The sequence below is a fragment of the Nomia melanderi genome, chromosome 2, assembly GCF_051020985.1.
Source record: "Nomia melanderi isolate GNS246 chromosome 2, iyNomMela1, whole genome shotgun sequence".
Lineage (NCBI taxonomy): Eukaryota > Metazoa > Arthropoda > Insecta > Hymenoptera > Halictidae > Nomia > Nomia melanderi.
In genome coordinates this window covers 1,232,635-1,252,518 of record NC_135000.1, presented here as the reverse complement: position 1 = coordinate 1,252,518, position 19,884 = coordinate 1,232,635, and the positions used below count along the sequence as shown (strand labels likewise).

At 36.7% G+C, this 19,884-nt stretch overlaps 1 protein-coding gene across 5 annotated transcripts in view; it reads right to left on the bottom strand.

Moving 5' to 3' along the window:
- Window positions 1–1,991: 1,991 nt before the first annotated feature.
- Window positions 1,992–19,884, bottom strand: part of LOC116426014 (uncharacterized) — a 236,726-nt gene continuing 218,833 nt past the window's right edge. For 3 of the 5 annotated variants that reach the window (XM_076364450.1, XM_076364452.1, XM_076364451.1), the window contains one exon: window positions 1,992–18,273. In XM_076364450.1, the coding sequence (XP_076220565.1) occupies window positions 18,149–18,273 (125 nt within the window). In that variant the 3' untranslated portion in view covers window positions 1,992–18,148. The remainder of the gene's footprint in view (window positions 18,274–19,884) is intronic. The other 2 variants (XM_031974440.2, XM_031974442.2) reach the window with 1 other exon arrangement.

The window sequence follows — 19,884 nt, the reverse complement described above, 5'->3', positions numbered from 1 at the left end:
AAAATAAATAGTTTCACTCGAAAATCACTTTATCTACCACAAGCCTAATCGGTTTTCAGATTCCGAATATTTAACAGCTGTCAACCAATTCAAATTTCGCCGCTATAAAGTAAAAGTAATCAAAGCCACGTAATAAGATTCCATCATACTTTGGTTTTAAAGTACAGCTTTACAAGTAGAAACGTGCACTCCAACGCGAAGGGGAAACTATATCGGTCATTTAAGAGTGTCCGTACCGATCACAACCGGTGGATAAAGTGATACTATAATGAATACATGAAGAAACCGATAAAAATGTGCCCTTACAACTTTCATAAGCATTACGTCATGTAAAACGCTCGATAGTTTTAGTGTCAACAAGTCGTCTAAGTTTAGTTACGTTTCTCGAGAGGTCTTCGTCTTCGTGTTCACTTGGTGAACAATCGTGCTCCAACCGCAATCGTAGCAATACGAATCGCGCAATATTGGAGTGTACGGTTGTCCAGTGTCTACTGTATTCATTGAATTCGCCTCGAGTCGTTCGGGAATACCCAGTTGAAGGGTTAATGATCTTGGTACGTTAAAATAAAGTGATAGCGGTTTCTTACATACTTATGAACATTTCTCTACTTTATATTCTACGCACTTGTTTGTCGCCGCGTGAAACCCGCTGTCTACTTATCACTGTTCTCCACTTCGGCGCGGGATGATGGCATCGACAAGGGCGCGTCGGGACTGTGTTCTGGGTGATTTCCCCTTGCAAGTGTAACTGTCGATTATTTTTAGCTTCTGAGATGTTTGTACAAATATTTTCGAAGCTTCTTGGGTTAACTTTGAGCTTCGCTTGGGTTTAACCCCGTGGACTATGATATCGTGTCAGATCAAAAATTTTGAACTGAATCCGATGAGTTCAAATGTTGGTTACTTATTTCGAATATAAACATCTGTTTTCTTTCCCGAAGAAATTGTTGACGGTAAAAGAGTTTCATCAAGCACAGTTGTGAGACATCACAGGGCGAGGGGTGGAAATATTTTAGGGTAGACCGAGGCGAATCGTATCGTTTTCTTTTTGTCAATATTAAAGTAGAAATAGTTGAATATTGGTAAGAAGGAATGAGATTTTTTAAATCTTTCATAAATAAAGTAAAAAATCGAGACACATGATTTGTGATATAATAAATAGACTGGATTCTTATTGACTACCCTGTTACAGTAGAAATTGGAACATTATAACCGTAACATTGAAAAATGCTATTCGCATATCGAAGTGCGTCGATTATAAGGCTAAATATTCGTTTCAACTTTGACACGCGAAATCGCATGTTCTCATATACAGTTGAGATTCGTCCAATGTCTATCTACGCTGCGTGCGCATATTCTTTAAATCCAAACTTGACAGAAGCTTCAAATCAGGAAGCTCTAAAAATACTTATACAAGTATCTCGGAAGCTAAAGTTAAATTACTCGAAGCGTTAATCCCGACGTCACCGTGCTCGTTTCGAAATCCGAGAGCCCCTTCGATGCGATCACCGGGCACCGTTCCGCGTTGCGCCGCGTTTTTGGAAGAAAGTCGATTCGATTAATTCGTCAACGTTACATTAGAATCTCTTAGGCAAGCGACGAGCACCGTTACAGCATCGGCAAAAAGTATAATTGTACCGACGATGCCCGCGATCCATTAGAAATTGCTCGCGAAAATTTAGCCACTAAACGATCGCCCGTTACCAGCTTGAAACTCATCGCCATTATCATCATCATCATCATCATCATTATCATCATCGCCAACATCATCGCCATCATCATCATCATCATCATCATCATCATCATCATCATCATCATCATCATCTTCATCATCATCATCATCATCATCATCATCATCATCATCATCATCATCATCATCGCCATAATCATCGCCATCATCATCATCATCATCATTGCCAACATCATCGCCATCATCATCATCATCATCATTGCCAACATCATCGCCATCATCATCATCATCATTGCCAACATCATCGCCATCATCATCATCATCATCGCCATCATCATCATCATCATCATCATCATCATCATAATCATCATCATCATCATCATCATCATCATCATCATCATCATCATCATCATCATCATCATCATCATCATCATCATCATCATCATCATCATCATCATCGCCATAATCATAATCATCATCGTAATTATCATCATCATCATCATCATCATCATCATCATCATCATCATCATCATCATCACCATCATCATCATCATCGGTCGCGCTTAAAAAAATAAGTTACAACGATCGCCCGAGAAACGATTGCAATTAGCTTGTCCTCTGTTTGCTTGAACCGCGAGCCTAATTCACCGTTGATTGTCGACAAAGTTCTCTTGGCCACGGTTGAGACGATCTCTCCTTCGAGAAAAAGGCATCCTTCCCAATCCCCCTGGCTACCCGGTCCTTCCCCTTTAACTTACTCGAACGATAAAGACACACGTGACCCGTTGCACGGCCTCGTGCAACGCGACTCCAAGCTTCCCTCGCGTGAACATCTTCGATAAGGCATACGGCTTCGCAAACTTTCCGACCTTTTCCGTTCTGCCGACTCGATTTTGCGGGTATGCTTCTGATAGAGGTCCGTACGGGTACCCGGTACTTCGGGTTCGGGTCGGGGTTAAAAAGAATGGGGCGGGTTGTGGTGGGTACCAGAAATATATGGGTACCCGGGCAAACCGACATTGTCAGGTAGTCGGCTATTTTTGGGTATCCCGACGTTATTATTTGGGTATTTTTGGATCACCCAACATTTACGGGTAATTGGATATTTTTGGATAATTCGACGTTCTCTGGTAATATGATGCCTTTGAGCAACTCGACACTTTCATGTGTTATGTTTTCGAGTTACCCGACATTTTCGGATAATCCCATATTTTTGGACAAACTCCACATTTTCGGGTTGCCCGAACATCTCTATATTTTGGGTACCCGCGCGAGTCTGCCCAATTTTTTGTAAGCTCGACGGAACACTCGATTCCAAGTATCCGCACACATCTAGTTTCCATCCCTCTTGATGAACTCGTGGATTAATTACTCACCCCTTCACCCATTTTCATGATTTTTAAATATGTTTTTGAGATTGACATTTCGAACGATTTTTTGTTCCTGCGAGAATGGTGGACTTTTTCTGTTTACGAGATGTTTGTAAAAAATCGCTGAGTCCAAACTGGCAGGACTTTTGACAATTTTAAAATAAAATCGTGAAACGAAAACTAGCTTCACCGGTATCAATCTCTGTCATTTGAAGGAAAATTATTCCTGTATAGGGTGTTTCCAAAATCGTAGAACCGGATAAAGAATGTATCTATTATAAAAAAGTAAGTCAAACATAGAACAATAGTATTTTATAGGAAGATTCAGTTACGAGATAATCAACTTCGAAAGTTTATTATCAACACGTTTAAAATTAAAATGATTAAAAGTTACAATTAAGAAGTTTATAATGTCAACACGCATTGATATTTGTAAGTGGAAACAGTAAGTCATAGATAGATATGTTATGTGATTTCTATTGCGAAGTATTATTCGAGTATTACTTGAAGATATATAATTGAAAAGTATTACTTGAAGATATACAATTGAAAAGTATTACTTGAAGATATACAATTGAAAAGTATTACTTGAAGATATATAATTGAAAAGTATTATTTGAAGATATATAATAGAAAATATATGATAGAAAAGTACTATTTGGAAAGATGTCATTCTATATTCTCTATTTAACATTTTACGTAAAATAATTGCTTTCTGGTTGTATCACAATTTTGGAAACAGCCTATACACAGTAAAAAGCAACATGAAAAGAATCTCCTACCAAACACGGCGATACTAAAAGAAAACATCCTTTTTATAACAGATATAAACCAGGCACACTCAAGCCGCAACCAGTGATAAGTGATATCGCAGTCCTACAGGACTGTAGTGTCACAAATATACACATACTGATAAAATTCACTATGCTAGTATCAACACTTTTTCACAAATATCTCAGAAACTGAAAGTGTCCAACATTTTCGTAAGAGAAAAGACTTATTCAAAATATCGATTTCTGCGACACATTTAACCCTTCAAGGGCGAATGTTAAGAAAAATAATTTAATTATTCAAAGAACTTTTTCCTTAGTATTTGGAGTTTCAGCGGATACTTTAACCTTTTAACTGTATATCTTCCAAGTATGATCATTCGTGAAACCACAACTCGAAGCGAATTAAATTAACCCCTTACGGTATTTACTTTCGTTATTAAGATCGCGTAACATTTTATTATCGATAATTTAGAAGAAACGCAGGAAAATTATTATTAATATTTTGCACTATCAGTGTAAATTTACTTTGAAGATAATGGATTGACAACAGCAAAATAGTTTTTTGATTTGAATCATAGACAATGAACAACATTGAGTTCTTTAAATTAACCCAGAAATCTTCATCACGAGTCTCACTTAGTGCAGTGAATATTGTACGATGATTCACTTCGATATTGCACGAAACCGAAGAACTACTGAGAAATGAAATTGAAATTGGATGGCGTGTTCACTCGTCATTCCCAGTTAAAAGGTTAAAAGTTCTCGTCCAAGGAAGGTTAAAAATCATGGAAATTGGTGAGAAATGTTATTAACCTGCGCATTATCTTCCCTCTTTAACCAGTTAGCTGTTGCGACTTTTTTGAAAATCGTGTATTTAAAATGTGTCGCAAGAAGTAAGTTATAGCTGTTTTTGAGGGGTATACTTGTCACAATACAAAACCTTGCAATTTCTTCATGACGAATATACTCGTCACAACACAAAACTTAGCAACTTCGTCATGACGAGTATACTTGTCACAACATAGAACGTTGCAATTTCTTCATGACGAGTATACTCGTCACAACATGAAACCTTGTCATTTCTTCATGACGAGTATGCTCATCACAACATAAAACCTTGCCATTTCTTCATGACGAATATACTCGTCATAACACAAAACCTTGCCCCTTCTTCAAGACGAATATACTCGTCAAAAACAGCTAACTGGTTAACAACGCGGCAGAATCCGCGAGTGGATTGATAATCGCTGCCGGCCGAGGCAGCGAAGTTCGAACAATCGCCTCCGGGCAGAGGGAAGCGATAAACCCGACTCGCGACGACGCGACGCATTCATCCTTCCTTCAATGAAGCCGGGTCCGAACAAAAGTCGCCGATAACGGCGAGTTTCCCGGCGTACGCGGAAAACCGATCGTCGGGGTAATCGGCCGCGAGAAGAAAGGCGTACGCGCCGTTCGAATAAAACACGACGCATCGGACTCGTCCATTTTGCAAGCGGTGTAAACCTGTCTTTTGGAAAATTGAGAAAATGCAAATTCTTCGTTCATAACAGATTTATAGTTGATCTCTTAATGATAGAACCATTAAGTGGTGTTGGAATTACCTATAATTGTTGAAGAGAAGAGGATTGTTCTTTAAAATTAGTGGTGAAGTTGATTTAGTAATACGTAAAATGAATTATTAAATATTCGAAGAATTCTAGTGTTTGAAATTTCAGTGATTGGTAGTTCTAGTAATAGAAAATTTAGAACTTAGTAGTGCTGGTGTTAGAAAATTTAATGCTTAGTAGATGTACTGTTAGAAAATTCAGTGTTTGGTTGTTGCAGCATTAGAAAATCTAGTACTTAGTAGTTCCAGTGTCAGAGAATGTAGTACTTAGTAGTTGCAGTATTAAAAAATTGAATGCTTAGTAGTTCCAGTACTAGAAAATTTAGTACTTAGTAGTACTAGTGTCAGAAACTGTAGTACTTGAAAATTCCAGTGTCAAAGAATTTAATACTTAGTAGTTCCAGTGTTAAAAAATGTAGAACTTAGTAGTTAAACTATCAAAAACTGTAGTACTTACTAATTGAACCATTCAAAAATGTAGTAATAATCAGTAATCGTATTATTAAAAAATCTTGATTAATCAAAACTTCATCGTGGAAAGACAGTAACCCAGTTAATCCCCGAGAGAACTGTTTCTGCAATAAACGTCTATTCGAGATATAAGAAAAGGACTTGCACCGCTTTCAAACTAGTCCAGCATCGAACCGCGTGATTCACGCGATCGGACGATCAGCTCTTCGCGAGGGTGGTTGTCATGTAATTGTCACGACGAGAGGGATTTTTTTCCAATGAACCTTTATTGAAACTACGTTTGATCGAGTCGGTGTCTTTGTCAGGAAGGTGTTCTACACGCACGACAAAACAAACAGCAACGGTCGATCGTTGCGCCTTCAAAACAGTGGGTGGCCCGGCATCAGCCGGCGCTCCACGAATGCCCATTCACGTCGTCTCCCGACGAGGATGATCCTCCCCGCGAAAAATCGCTCGCCCTACCCTTCCCCTATCTCTGTTCTTCGCCCTATCGTTGTGAATCGTTATTTACACCTTGCTTATCATTCTCCGTTGCGGAGTTTCGGCCTCCTCTCGTCATTCGCGACGCGCGTACACGTGTGTGGCTATGCACTGATTGGACATCGCGCGAACACCAAATCGCTGTCGTATAATGAACAAGTATTTTGTTCAATTCTGTGGCAATACACAGTCGAACCTCTATGTTGTGAACTGTAAAACTCATGAAATCTGAAGTTAATAGTCTGTCAGATGTTCGTAATAACCGATTTCAATGGAACCACTGAATACTGCAAGAAATGCACATTTTTCTTTTGGAAAAAATGTCGCACATGTCGTTTCGCATCTCACATGCGAGATGAACACAAGCACAGTTGCTTTGGCTTGCATTATTTAGCCTTCGATCTTCTCAGGTTACGAGTACTCTTCTCGACAAAAGTTATTTAATCCTTTGCACTCGGGAGGTGACTCTGTCACCACTTGGTTTGATGTTTAATACTAAACTTTGTAAACGCATCATTATGTGAAATATCAAAGTAAATTACTTTTGTCCCTTAATTTATCGGTTAAATTATTTACATTAGTCGCAACAAGCATCGTCTATATTTTATCAAAGAGCGTTGAATATTTGTAGCAAAAAACTTTCGAGTGCAAAGGGTTAATATTGAAAAGAATTTTGGGCAATTATACAGTAAATGCGTTTCCACTCCATCGTCCCCAAAAAACTAGTCCTACCTATATCGATATCAATTATCTGAGTGAAATTTAGTTCTATATGTACGAAGAAAGGTATGAAATTGCCACGATCGAGTCGAAATTTTTATAACGAAGTGCACCGATGTGAAATCCGAAAAAACGACGATCAGCGCAGTTATGCTTGTGTTGTTTCACGGACGCGCTCGCGTATATAGAATTCAATGTAGTGGTAGCAAAAGTTTTCCGCGATTATCTCGGGAACTAAATGTCAGCGACAATTTTTTCGAAGGAACAAGTTGTTCATAATGTGCATTCTCTGCAGTATTCAATGGTTTTATTGAAATCGGTTACTACGGACATCTGACAAGGAATTACTAAATTCTGTGTGAACACTCGGTCGAACCCCTACAGTTCAACCCTTTGCACTCGAGACGTGATTCTCACTCACCACCTGATTTCATACGGTAAAACTACAAAATTTGATATTTAATATTACACCTTGTACAACGCATCAATTTGAGAAATATGCAAGTAAAATAGCTTTATTCCTCAATGCACGTGCGATTTCTCTTTGAGTTGGTTTCACAAAATATCATCTTTATTTCATCAGAAAATGTTAAAATATTTCAAGAGAAAAACTTCCGAGTGCAAGGGGTTAAATTGTGAAACTGAACAAATCTAAACTGTAAAACTTTCTGTAACTCTACGTAACTGTACGTTACAGGCCAAAACGCTTATGAATCTAACTCGAAGATATTGCACGACTGAACGATGGAACAATGAAAGAGGTCGACTTGGCACTTCGAAAATCAACAATTTCATGTAACTGCATATTTGTCCGTTGCAATCGATCAATTATTGATTATCTGTCGTACGTGTAGTTTGGTAAAAAGTAAACTAGTTGCAATTCTACACGGGGTGACCGATAAATACGACGTCGCATTGTCATTTTTCATTTGTTCGTCAAAGATCTTGGTTTTGTTCCATACGACAGCTATTTTGTCGTCGCGCGACATCCAGTTAGAACATAGGGTATCATATGCCTTTGAGAAGTTAGCCGGATATCTACAAGCTAAAACTACACAATGATAAAAGGAGACGTGCTCTCCTTTCTCCTGATTTCTTCTAAAACAACTCCTATGATTTGATTCACAGTGGAGGTCTTTTATTTGGATGTAAAGTAAAATATACGTGTGGTCTTTGTTGCTCAGGAGAAGAGTTCTTAATCCCTTATCCTATGATTTCTTCCATGGTTATATGCTTGATAAAATTACTTTATAGTTAACCTGTTAACTGGGGATTAATTTTAATATATCAATCTTAAATAATTTTAACACGTTGAATGCTGCACGATTTCACATAGCAAAATGCACAAAATGAAAACAATTCATTGAATCGTTTCATTGTTATTGCACGTTTATCTTGCCAAATGTCACCGCATTAGATAGCATTATTTGTAATATAAAGATATTTAAAAATAATGATCGTTTAATTGACTGAATTATAATAATTCGATTTGATCGGGGCTCACCGATGACCCCCACGACAGTCAACGTGTTAATATCTCTTCTTAATCTCATATCACTGCGCCGTTTTTTTAAACGGTATAAGTTCATTTTTGGAAAAAAATAAAATAATGGTAGTTTAGTGAGATATAGATATCCTCTTTTCATATTTATAATTACACAACAATGACGTACGATATCTTCATAGATTAATCAAAAGAAGTTCAACTGTGAAATATTATCGTAAAAATGTTTTCTTTGAAAGTGGAATAAGTCTATTTGTAGCAAAAAAATCGTTTATTCTCTTTAACAGTTTTACCGATTATTATTGCATAATAAAACTTAACAAGTTTATGGTTTTATAAATATTACCCGAGTTGATTAATCTTTGCCAATATTTTTAAGTTGATTCAAACACAACCCTCAAATATCTCAATGTTTGAAAGCATGGACTTTTACCATTTTAGACAAAACGGCTCAATTCAAGTTTACTTTAATTTCTCAATAGCTCTTCATTTTCGTGTTCATTCGATAAATAATCGTGCGTTATCAAATCAGAATATTCGTACTAATACGAACCATGGTATATTGAAGTGTATAGTTATCCAATGTTTATTATATTCATTGAATTCGTTTCTAGTCATTTGGAGAACACCCAGTTAAAAGGCTAATAATTTAGTGGAAAAACAAAAGAATCGATGCTTATTCTGTGTCTACGTCTGTTGTACAGATTAAAGATCGATAATAGACCAGTAATATTCCACTTATATTAATAATAGAAAAATTAGATTAATTAGATTTGGTGAATTTCGTTTAAAATTTTCATCGTGAGCCTGACACGATATTATAGGGCAAGGGGTTAAAGAATACAGCTCAAATTGATCAGTTTTCAACTGTTCTCATCTCATTTTCGATACTTATTTGCTATTCGTCAATACGGTTACACGTAACTAATCAAGATTATAAACGAAACTTATTAAGTATTAAGAAATTAAGGATCTGTGATTCAATGATTATAAATTGCACGTGGACTGTGTAGTAATAAATTAAAACTCACATACAGGTTCACGTGTGTGTATATATCTCTGTGTATATTTTGATGGATATTTCATTATATTTTTTAAATTATCGAGGTGATTATGGACATTGAAAAAACGAATAGATCGAGAAAACACAATTCAATGGTTTCTAGGAATACGAATGTTCATCGAAAAATGTTCTTTTCCCTTTTACCTCATTTTTAGAATCAGAGGGCCAAGTTTTATACATCAATAAATTACAAAAGCATTAAACAAAAAAGCAGAAGTTTTACAGAATCAATTCAATTAATAATATAAAACTTTGAAAACAAATGAATCTTACTGATTTCTTTAAACTCAGGAAAACGGTTTGTTTTCTTCTAAAAAACAAAAAGCTTTTGTTACTAGGAATTGAATAGCAACATAATATTGTTTATCGAGAAAATTAAATAATTAAGGTGTTAATAGTTGAACTTGTAGTCTCAGAATCAAACTCGGCTACTGAACATTAGAACTACCGGACCAGTCAAACTGACCCACTTCAGAATTTTTATTTTGCAAGTGTTCAACACATTCCGTGCCACCGGAAATTTCGGTTATATCTTGCTTATGAGTGCACTGATTTTTTAAATGAAATATTAAGTTACATTCAAGTTTTTGGTGACTTTTATGTATATTTTGATATTATTTCTTCACGTTTTCGCTGTTTCGCAACGTGTGCTGCTATTATTTGCACGTGTTTCACAAAAAATATTTCCTCAGAAAAATTAGGCGTGTACCACAAATGGTACACGTGGCACGGAACGTGTTAAACTATAAAGGCGTTTTTGCGAAAGATTTGAAATTAACCCTGTGCACTGGGATCTTTGACTAGAAATATTTAACATTTTCCAATGAGTTATAGGTGACATTTTTTTGGACGAACTGAATGATAGAACATATATAAGTTAAGAAATAAAGTCATCGTTTATATATTTCACATATTTATAAATTATATCAAGTTTAATATTGTATGTAAAATTTTATAATTTTGGTATACCAAATCAAATGGTGAGTGAGAGTCACCTCTCAAGTGCAAAGGGTTAAACTTGTGTATTTGCACAGATACAAAGCTAGCAGACTCTTCGAATGTGAAGGAACGTATTGTTCTAATTTTTATAAGAAATTGGAAAAAAGTAACTACAATTGCTCGGTAGTTTTGAAGAGTTGAAAGAATAGAAAATAATACTAATAATAATAATTATTATATATATAAATATATATATATATATATAGCTACAATAATACAATTTTTGCCAGAATAACAAATTAGACCCGTCATAATAAACAACGGGGTTAAGTACCTGAAAACAATTATAATTTAGAGTAATTTCGGGTGAGATGGCCCGATCTCATAATGAATGATCAAATATTTATCTTTTCAATCGTTTCTAGTGATACCCTGAATCCTGCACAGCGACCTATCCAACTATTCTTCCCACATGTATTCGTTTTCATAAACATATTTCATTTTCCCTTAGGTATCAATGATATTCACGACGTAATAGTTCGTTCAACCCCTTGACTGGAAATGACTTCATACATTATTGTCAGTTAAATGTTCTATCTTTTAATACTTCGTATAACTCTACAGCTTCTCTTCACAATTCGATTAGATCACTTTCTAAACCTGTCGTCTCGTAACCAAATTAATTTTCTTATTTTCACAAACGAACGTAATTAAACCTGCAACACTCTTCTTCGTAACAACTGTACCCACAAAGAAGAAATAAATAGCGCAAGTAGTAACCCTCGAATCGGAACAAACCGTAAGGCAAGGGATTCTAACCTAAAAAGAAGTTAACCCAAAAAGTGTGCCATCCTCCTCCCTACAGTGCTCAACACAGCGAGAAAATTCAGCTTCGCTCGGTGCAGTTTTAGCTTCCAAATAACCAGCGAACTTCTGAAAGGCGTACTTTACGTATATATCAAAATCTATGCGTTTTAAAATTGTGGTCGTGTAGTTTCTATTCCTCGTCCGGCCCCATCCCACTTCTATCTCCACCGGCGCGTCCTCCGTTCAGGAAGAGCCTCCTCCCTGTTTTCCCCTCGATCGTTTGCCTCTGTACAGAAAGGACGAGAAACGCGTTCCTGCGGTGTCGTTCGGTTCGCCGGAAGGGAAATGAAGTTTCTCGAGGGAACCGACCGCTGCTTGTTGCGCCCGAGATCCGTCGAGACAGGGTCGAACGGAAAAAAAAAGGTATTTCGTCGTGTTTCTTTCTCCTCTTTTTTTTTCTCCTCCCGACGAATTATTAAATACCGTACGTCTGTACAAGGATTAAAACTGAACACACCTCGAGGCGGTCTTTGGCATTCAAGCGACTTCTCCGGTACGATCGACCTTCTCTCGTTTCCCCCATTTCTGTTTCTGTTCCTCTTTATTCCGATTTTCTTGCGTTTTCACGTTTCCCTCGTCGATTACCCGAGGAAACCGTGAAACACTCTACGAGCTCGAAAATTATCTTCTAAAAAAAAGAACGGCTCGGGACACGAGCCGCCCGTTCCCCGCGTTAGTTTCAGCGCCGACCATTAATCGCCCGCCATGTTTCCCGTTTAATATTATTCAGCTATATAATCTCGATCATCTATAATGTATGTATACCGTTTATATAATATTACGTGTGTGTTATTTAATAATAATAATACCGATTATCAATAATAGTAAGTAATTCGTTAGTTAGAATCGTAATAATAATCGTTTGCCATTCCGTGAGACAGATCTTTTCTGCTTTCTTCTTTCCCCCCAACCCACCCCCTACCCCCCCTTTCCCCCCTCCCCAGCCCACCCTCTGAACCCCGTTTTGTGCACGAACGTTTTATTTTCCTTCTTTCTTTTTCTATCTTTCTTTCTTTTCTGTATTTTTGGCTGACGAACCAACACGGCTCGCGTAAACGCGTATGCAGCGCGTGCGAGAAATCGTTACGGTTAGTGTGTATAGGTGTGAATATACACGTGTGTGCGTGTACGTATGTATATATGTATATATGTATATATGTATATATGAATATGTATATGTATATGTATAGGTATATGTAAGTATGTATCCGTGTGAGTATCGAGATGCGGGGAAATCATAATAACGAGTGTAACAACGCCAACGATAACAACAACGTCAACGACAACAACAACAACAAGAACGGTGATAATAAATAATCATAATAGAAATAATAATAGTAATAGTAATAATAATAATAAGGACAATAATAAATAATAATATTAATAATAATAATAAGAAGAAGAAGAAGAAGAATGTTAACAATAACGACGACGGTCGTACGACGTACGTCGACAGCGAGGATCAGAAACGCAACGTAATGTACCGGGTGTGCTCGATGGAGAAATAGTAATAAACGATAAGGATAATATTAGAGGAAAAACAATTCGCAGAAATAATAGTAATGGTAATGCTTAACAACGAGGAGGCGATATCGCGATAAATAAAAAAAAAAGACAGAAAGGGGAAAAATATAATAGAAGAGAGCGGAGACGTATGACAGTTTCCAGGAAATATCAATCGTATCGATGATAGATAACGAGTCGTGCGCTTTCTGTGTGTGTGTGTGTGTCTGTATGTAGTGTGGCTTTGTTTTTGTGTGTGTTTGGCTGCGATACGACGAACGGATCCGTTCGTCGTCGTCGCATCGTCTACGCACAACGTCGACGACGTTATAAAATATACGGACTGTATCGGATACGAGATAATTAATACTTCGTTATCTGGAATCGGTAAATATTTACTTTCAGGGACACGTCGCGGCGCTGACCTTAACCTTGATCCGTATAGTCAAGGTCACGGTTCTGAGTTACTCTTCCTGATAACCTAATAGACCTAATCGGTGGTCTATTATAGTTTTCGAGATACTCGTGGATGTTCGTGGAAATATTTTTAGCGCGTTATGTATTCTTTCTAGTTGTGGGTTACGATTAGGTTGAAGTGAGGTTACGTTTGACGAGTACTTGGATTTGTTAATAGATAGAGAGTGAGTATAATTGATGGTTGATACGGCTGTTGAATAAACTGGTTAATCTGGTTGATCAGGTTCTCACCTTTTTGAACTTGTTTGAATTTGTTGCCAAAGGGTTCAATCGACATTCAATTTAATGTTTAATATGCATTTGTTATTGGGTTTGGTGCAAGGAGAAAATAAGAATTCCTTTCATACAGAGATTGTAATAATAATGAAGATTATTTCAAGGATATGTTATTCGATGCATTCGATTTTGCATGTAAAGGAAAATTTGAAAAATCGATGTGTACATTACATTATTTTTCTGGACCGTTTGTTTTGTGCTGTTAACTAATGCAATCAATGAACGGCTTAATTATTCAATTTATTATTAATAACAAATGCTAAACACAGTTTATAATCTTTTTATAATCTGCATGTAATATTGAATATATTTTTTAGTGATTTGCATTTGTGTCCTTGAAAATATATTCCAAGGTCATCGAACTCGGTAGGGTATACTGATTGGAAGTAATTAAGAATGTTTAAAATGAAATGACGAATCGAATAAATCACGTTAGAAATGTTAGTTTTAGCTTCCTCACTAGATTGATATGTTTGAATCATTAATTACGTAGGTCATAAAAATGAAATTTTACAAAAATATTCTTAAACGTATGATAGTTGATTAACTTACAATTACACGATTTATCAAAGGAGGACCTCACGAATCCATAGATCCTTTTTCCAAAAACATCTTCAATTACCAAAATTTCTATTTTCCTTTCTTTTCCTCTACGTTACATTTACAACTGGCTCTTTAGCCAACTGGCAAATTTAATGATACTTGCGTTTCACACGTGTGGATAGCACTCAATAATGTTTCCACTTCGTTTTTTTATATTTCTTATTTTATTATTAAACCACGCTCCTTCTTCTTACCAAAATTCTGGAACGTTCTCTACAAATATCTCAAGTACTATATAGACCATCAAAACCATTTTTTACAAATACCTCAAAATCTATACAGACCACCAGAATCATTTTTTACAAATACCTAAAAAATTACAAGAAACCACCGAAACCATTTCTTTACAAATATCTCAAAAACTATACAGACCACGAGACATTTTTCCACGAATATCTAAAAGATTACGTATACCACCAAAACCATTTTTTACAAATACCTCAAAAACTATGCAGACCGCCAGAAACGTTTTCACAATACTTCAAAAATCACAAGAAACCACCAAAACGTAAAAGATTACATATACCGCCAGAACCATTTTTCACAAATACTCACGAGAAACCACCAAAACCATTTCTTTACAAATATCTCAAAAACTATACAGACCACGAGAGATTTTTCCACGAATGTCGAAGAAATGACATATACCAGCAAAATCACTTATTTACAAATACCTCGAAAACCATAACAGACCACCAGTCACTAGAACGAGTAAACAGAAGTTACTAGGAAAAGCAATTCAGAGTAATGTCCTCGACAAAAAGTGTTAAGGTCAAGGTCATCCAACGTAGTGCCTCTGAAAGCAAACGATTACCTAGAATCTCTTCGTGTAGCGTGTGAAAAGAAAAGAAAAACGGAAAACGGTAGAACGGAAGATGAGAACGAAAGAGAAAGGTGCTGCCTCGAACGCGACGAGGCAGGGGTGGTGTCGGTGCGTTTTCCTGGCACTGCGAATCAACCGGTCGACCTTATTTCGAACGCGATTATCTGGGAAAGCGAACGCAGTTGAAACGTCGTACGGTTAGCTCGAGACCTAACCGTTTCAGCACTCGCGCGCAGCCTGGAAGAGCGAGCCTCTATCACGGCTAGTGTCTAGTTGTGCGAACGGACCGTTCGATCCCATCGATGACGCGTGTATTTACTGGGGACCTTCGAAAAGTAAGTTACACTTGCTTGGAACTTATCGCCTGTTATTATTTATTTCCAAGATTTTTTCAAATATCTAATAATTAACCCTTTGGCGTATTATTTACTTTCGTTATTGAACACGTGTAGCTACTATCGACAGTTTGAAGAAATGTAACAAAATTTTCTGTTCTACTTCAAGTGGAAATTTCATTTGAAGATAATACATTAATAATAGCAAAATAGATTTTTGCTTTGATTCGTGGGAGATGAACAACATTGAGTTTTGGTAAATTGATCCAGAAATCTTCATCATGAGTCTCAGTCGTCGTATGGAAGGGGTTATATTTAACACTGAAACTACCAGACAAAATGACTTATTCCTGATTTCTTCATTTTGCAATTATTGAAAAGATAACAGATGTTTTGATGTGAGAAATTGTTAGAGAAATTGATTTAGGAATACGTATAATGAATTGTGAATCGATTGCAGTCTCGATAGAGGCATTCCTGGAGTTTTTATAGAGGAATTTTGTGATCAATTTAACTGCTTGGTAGTTTTAGTGTTAATTTTGAAATTAGAGTTCTGGCTGAATCGATTAATTCCAGTTTTTGAGTTTTAAAAATTTTATCACTAAAGCGTTTTATTGGTTCTTAAGTTTATGTATTTGAAATAAAAATTAGAACAGGGTGTGGTACCATGAAATAATGAAAAGTCTTTTAGGCCGTGTAAAAATTGCAATGATAATAAAAATTACTTCAAGAATAAATTACTTTATGCATTTTAAATGTTTCATAGATCTAAACTACATCTGTAATAGTAAAGTAAAATGTATTCTACAATGATTATTTGATTTTGCAGTTAAAGAGAAATTTTAACAATTAATATATAACTGTTGCATCACTTTTCTCTACTTTTTGTCTTGTGGAGTTATCGATTTGCTCATTGAGGGGCTCAAATAATGATTTTAGTAATGATTATGTAAATGTTCCAAAAGCAACTTCATTCAAATTTTATCGAAAGTTTTGTTTGTTTATAAATTAGATAAATATTGATTTTTGTAAGTTGATTGTAAAGAAAATAAGAGAAAATGAGGAGAGTGTTGTCGACAGAAATCATATTCTTGATGTTGCATTTGTCTTTCATTCTATGGTAAACTATTTAAGGATGATTTTTTGAAACGTTACAAACAATTTGCCTAAGAAGATTATGTGTAAAACACTAGAACACTAGGAAAGAAGAAAACTATAAATTGATCTGTTATTTGAATAATTAAATTACTTGCTTGTAATTTTTTATTTTAGATATGACAGATCGTCGTGATTGAATTATATTCTGTCAATAAAATATCGAGTCCATTAACATCAAAGTCTTCCAATTCATAAACAATTCAACTTCTATATCAAATAACAACATTCTCCCTAGGAGAATCTATTTAATTAATAAATCTCGCAATTTCGATATTTCCCAATAAATAGAACAAAACCTTGAAAAAAACAATATAACAACGAACCATTTCAAACTGAAACTTTCAGCGAAGACATACAAGATCTAAAGCTATATCCAAGAGATTATGCATATACAGAAATTATGTAATTATATATAAAATATATTAACCAAGAAAAAATGAGGATCGCCTAGAAGAATATTCTGCAAATTAAATTCAGGTAAAAAAGAACATCCTGAAACATTAAATATTCCACCCTTCCTCATCTGAGTGTAACTTACTTTTCGAAAGCAACCCCTTAAGGTCCTCCATACACGCTGAAACATGCGTTGATGCAGGCATCGCTACAAGCGATGGGTTTGAGCCTTTTTCACTTTTTGTTCAAGTGCAACATGTATCATAAAACTTTGGAAGACTCAAACTCATCGCTACCTACAATGGGTTTCAACCTTTTTGTTTGAGTGCAATATGTACCATGAGACTCTGAAAGTTTCAAACCCATCGCTACAAGCGATGGGTTCCAGTACTTTTCACTTCCCGTTCGAGTGCATCACGTATCATGAAACTTCGAAAAACTCAAACCCATCGTTACAAGTGATGGGTTCGAGTATTTTTCGCTTTCTGTTTGAGCACAACATGTACCAAGACACTTTGAAAAACTCGAACCCATCGTTACAAGTGAAAGGTTCGAGGATTTTTCACTTTCTGTTCGAGTGCATCATGTATCGTGAAACTTTGGGAGACTCAAACCTATCTCCGCAGGTTTCAACGTGTACGATGGCCTTCGGAATACTGCTAGTCGTTTCCTGGTCGCGGGAAAAGAAACGGAAGCCGAGGCTAAACGCGATAGAAGAAACTGATGATAGGTACAGTCGGTCGAAACTGAAAGGCTTACGGAAAAGTGGATTTACCCGTGGCAAAAAGTGGTACACGTTCCCTCGAACTCTGGGTCTAGAGGTTCGGGTCTCGGTGTCGGTGTGACGGACGCACGATCTCGAAGTCGGAGTGGTCGCAGTCGCAGGGATCGTCGCTGTCGCCATCGCAAGTTGATCCTGATGGGTCGATGGAACCGCGCGAGGAGGGAGACCGGCGTTGTCCTCCGGGATTCGATCGAGATTCGCTACTGGACGACGCAGCAGCAAGGACTGTTCGCCAGGGTGTCGGTGGCGACGCGTTGCTGCCGGTAAGAGTGCTGCTGTTGCCTCGACACGTGCCTGTGCCGTTGCTGGCCCGTCAACCTGCCGCACCTGGGCTATTGGTTTTCCAGCGAGTAATGCCGCGACCTCTTCCAGAAACCCTTGAAGAACCCTTTCTTCTTCGGCGCGTCGCTGCACTCGGCCGCTGAAACAGAAAGGTCACTAAAATTTCACCTTATTCTTAACTGCAACCTTCTTAGTTTTTTAACCGTTTCAATACCAAACAGAAAAAAGCCGAACAGCGCAATAACGCTTCCTGAATGGGATGCGAAAGAAGGCAAGCGGCGCGATAGCGCTCCTTTTATTTCATGTCGAGAAAAGCCAAGCAGCGCGGCAGCGCTTGGCTTAACCCTTTGCGGACGAACATCGGCATTTAGGCGAGATGAAATGTTCATGTTTCGAAGACTAAATCGCAAACAGATGATTTAATTACTCAAACAGTAAGAGATTAGCACGTAGTTTCTGTTTTTTCTATTGTGTAAGCGGTTGATATATAATTTAGCTCCATCTGCTAAAGGTTTTGTGTTTCAAAGTATCTTCGTCCGCAAAGGGTTAATCTATGTTAATACTATTATAAATATATATTAATTTATAATAGGTAACAACGAAATACAAAATGTATTACTTGGTTTACCTATATACAAAAAAAGTACCGATGCGACGTATACACGTTTGAAAAGTTGTGCGCGTTTCGCTAGATTGTGAGTGCGCCGTCAGTTGTTCGTATCGTTCAAATGCGTTGGGTTTTCTCGACATGAAGCGGCGCGAATGCGGCGCGTGGGACTCAAACGGTTAACCCTTAACCCTTTTAGTGCCGAACAACGATTTATCGTTGTTAGCGAAACTTACGGAAAGCGTCAATGACGATATATCGTCGCGTATGCGATAGCGCCTTACTATTCGCATCGCAAGAGAACTCTGTCGCAATATAAATTTATAAAATGTTATAAATGGTTGAATTCCTCTTTACGAGCCCTATGTGAGATGTTCCAGGAATTGTAAAATTGTTTGAGTTTAACTTTTCGTTATATTTCGCGATGATTGGTACCGAGACTGTGTATACGTTAGAGTGATAAGAAATTTGACACTTGGGGTTTGCTAGAAATAATTTTGTAGTTACCTTTATAAGTAATTTTGTAACAAATAATTGAAAATGCAGTATATATGCTTTACACTACGTGTCCTATATCAAACTAAGGCTAAACCATGATTCTTCTTATTTGCAAATACTGTTTATACAAGAAAATTGATTTTTCCATTTTTCCTGATGACTTTGAATAAATATGCTTAGTACGATTTTCAACAAATATTGAAATACACTTGGCATTAATTCATTCTCCCTTTATTTCTTAATGTGAACCTTTTTGTTTTAATGATCTTTTTTCATTAAAGAGTGAAAAGGTAAAAAAGTAACAAAAGTATGTCACGTGGGTGGTGACACGGATCATGTTGAAACTCGCTGTCTGTAAAATGTGGGCGCGATTGCTTGTCATTTAAGCATCAGCAACGGAGCAATTTACCTTTTGTACTCGAGAGGCGACTCTCATTCGCCATTTGATTCAATATACAGAAATTATGAACACTGAAATTCAATATTCAATATTCAATTTTGTATTAGGTATCGACACATGAACCTTAGAAATAAATTAGTTTCAACTCTTCAACAGAAAATAATAGACATTTAGAATGAACGATATTATCGAGTGCAAAGGGTTAACCCTTTGCTGTCCGAAGTGCTCTTGGTTTCTCACTTTGAGGTTCACATCGACGTTA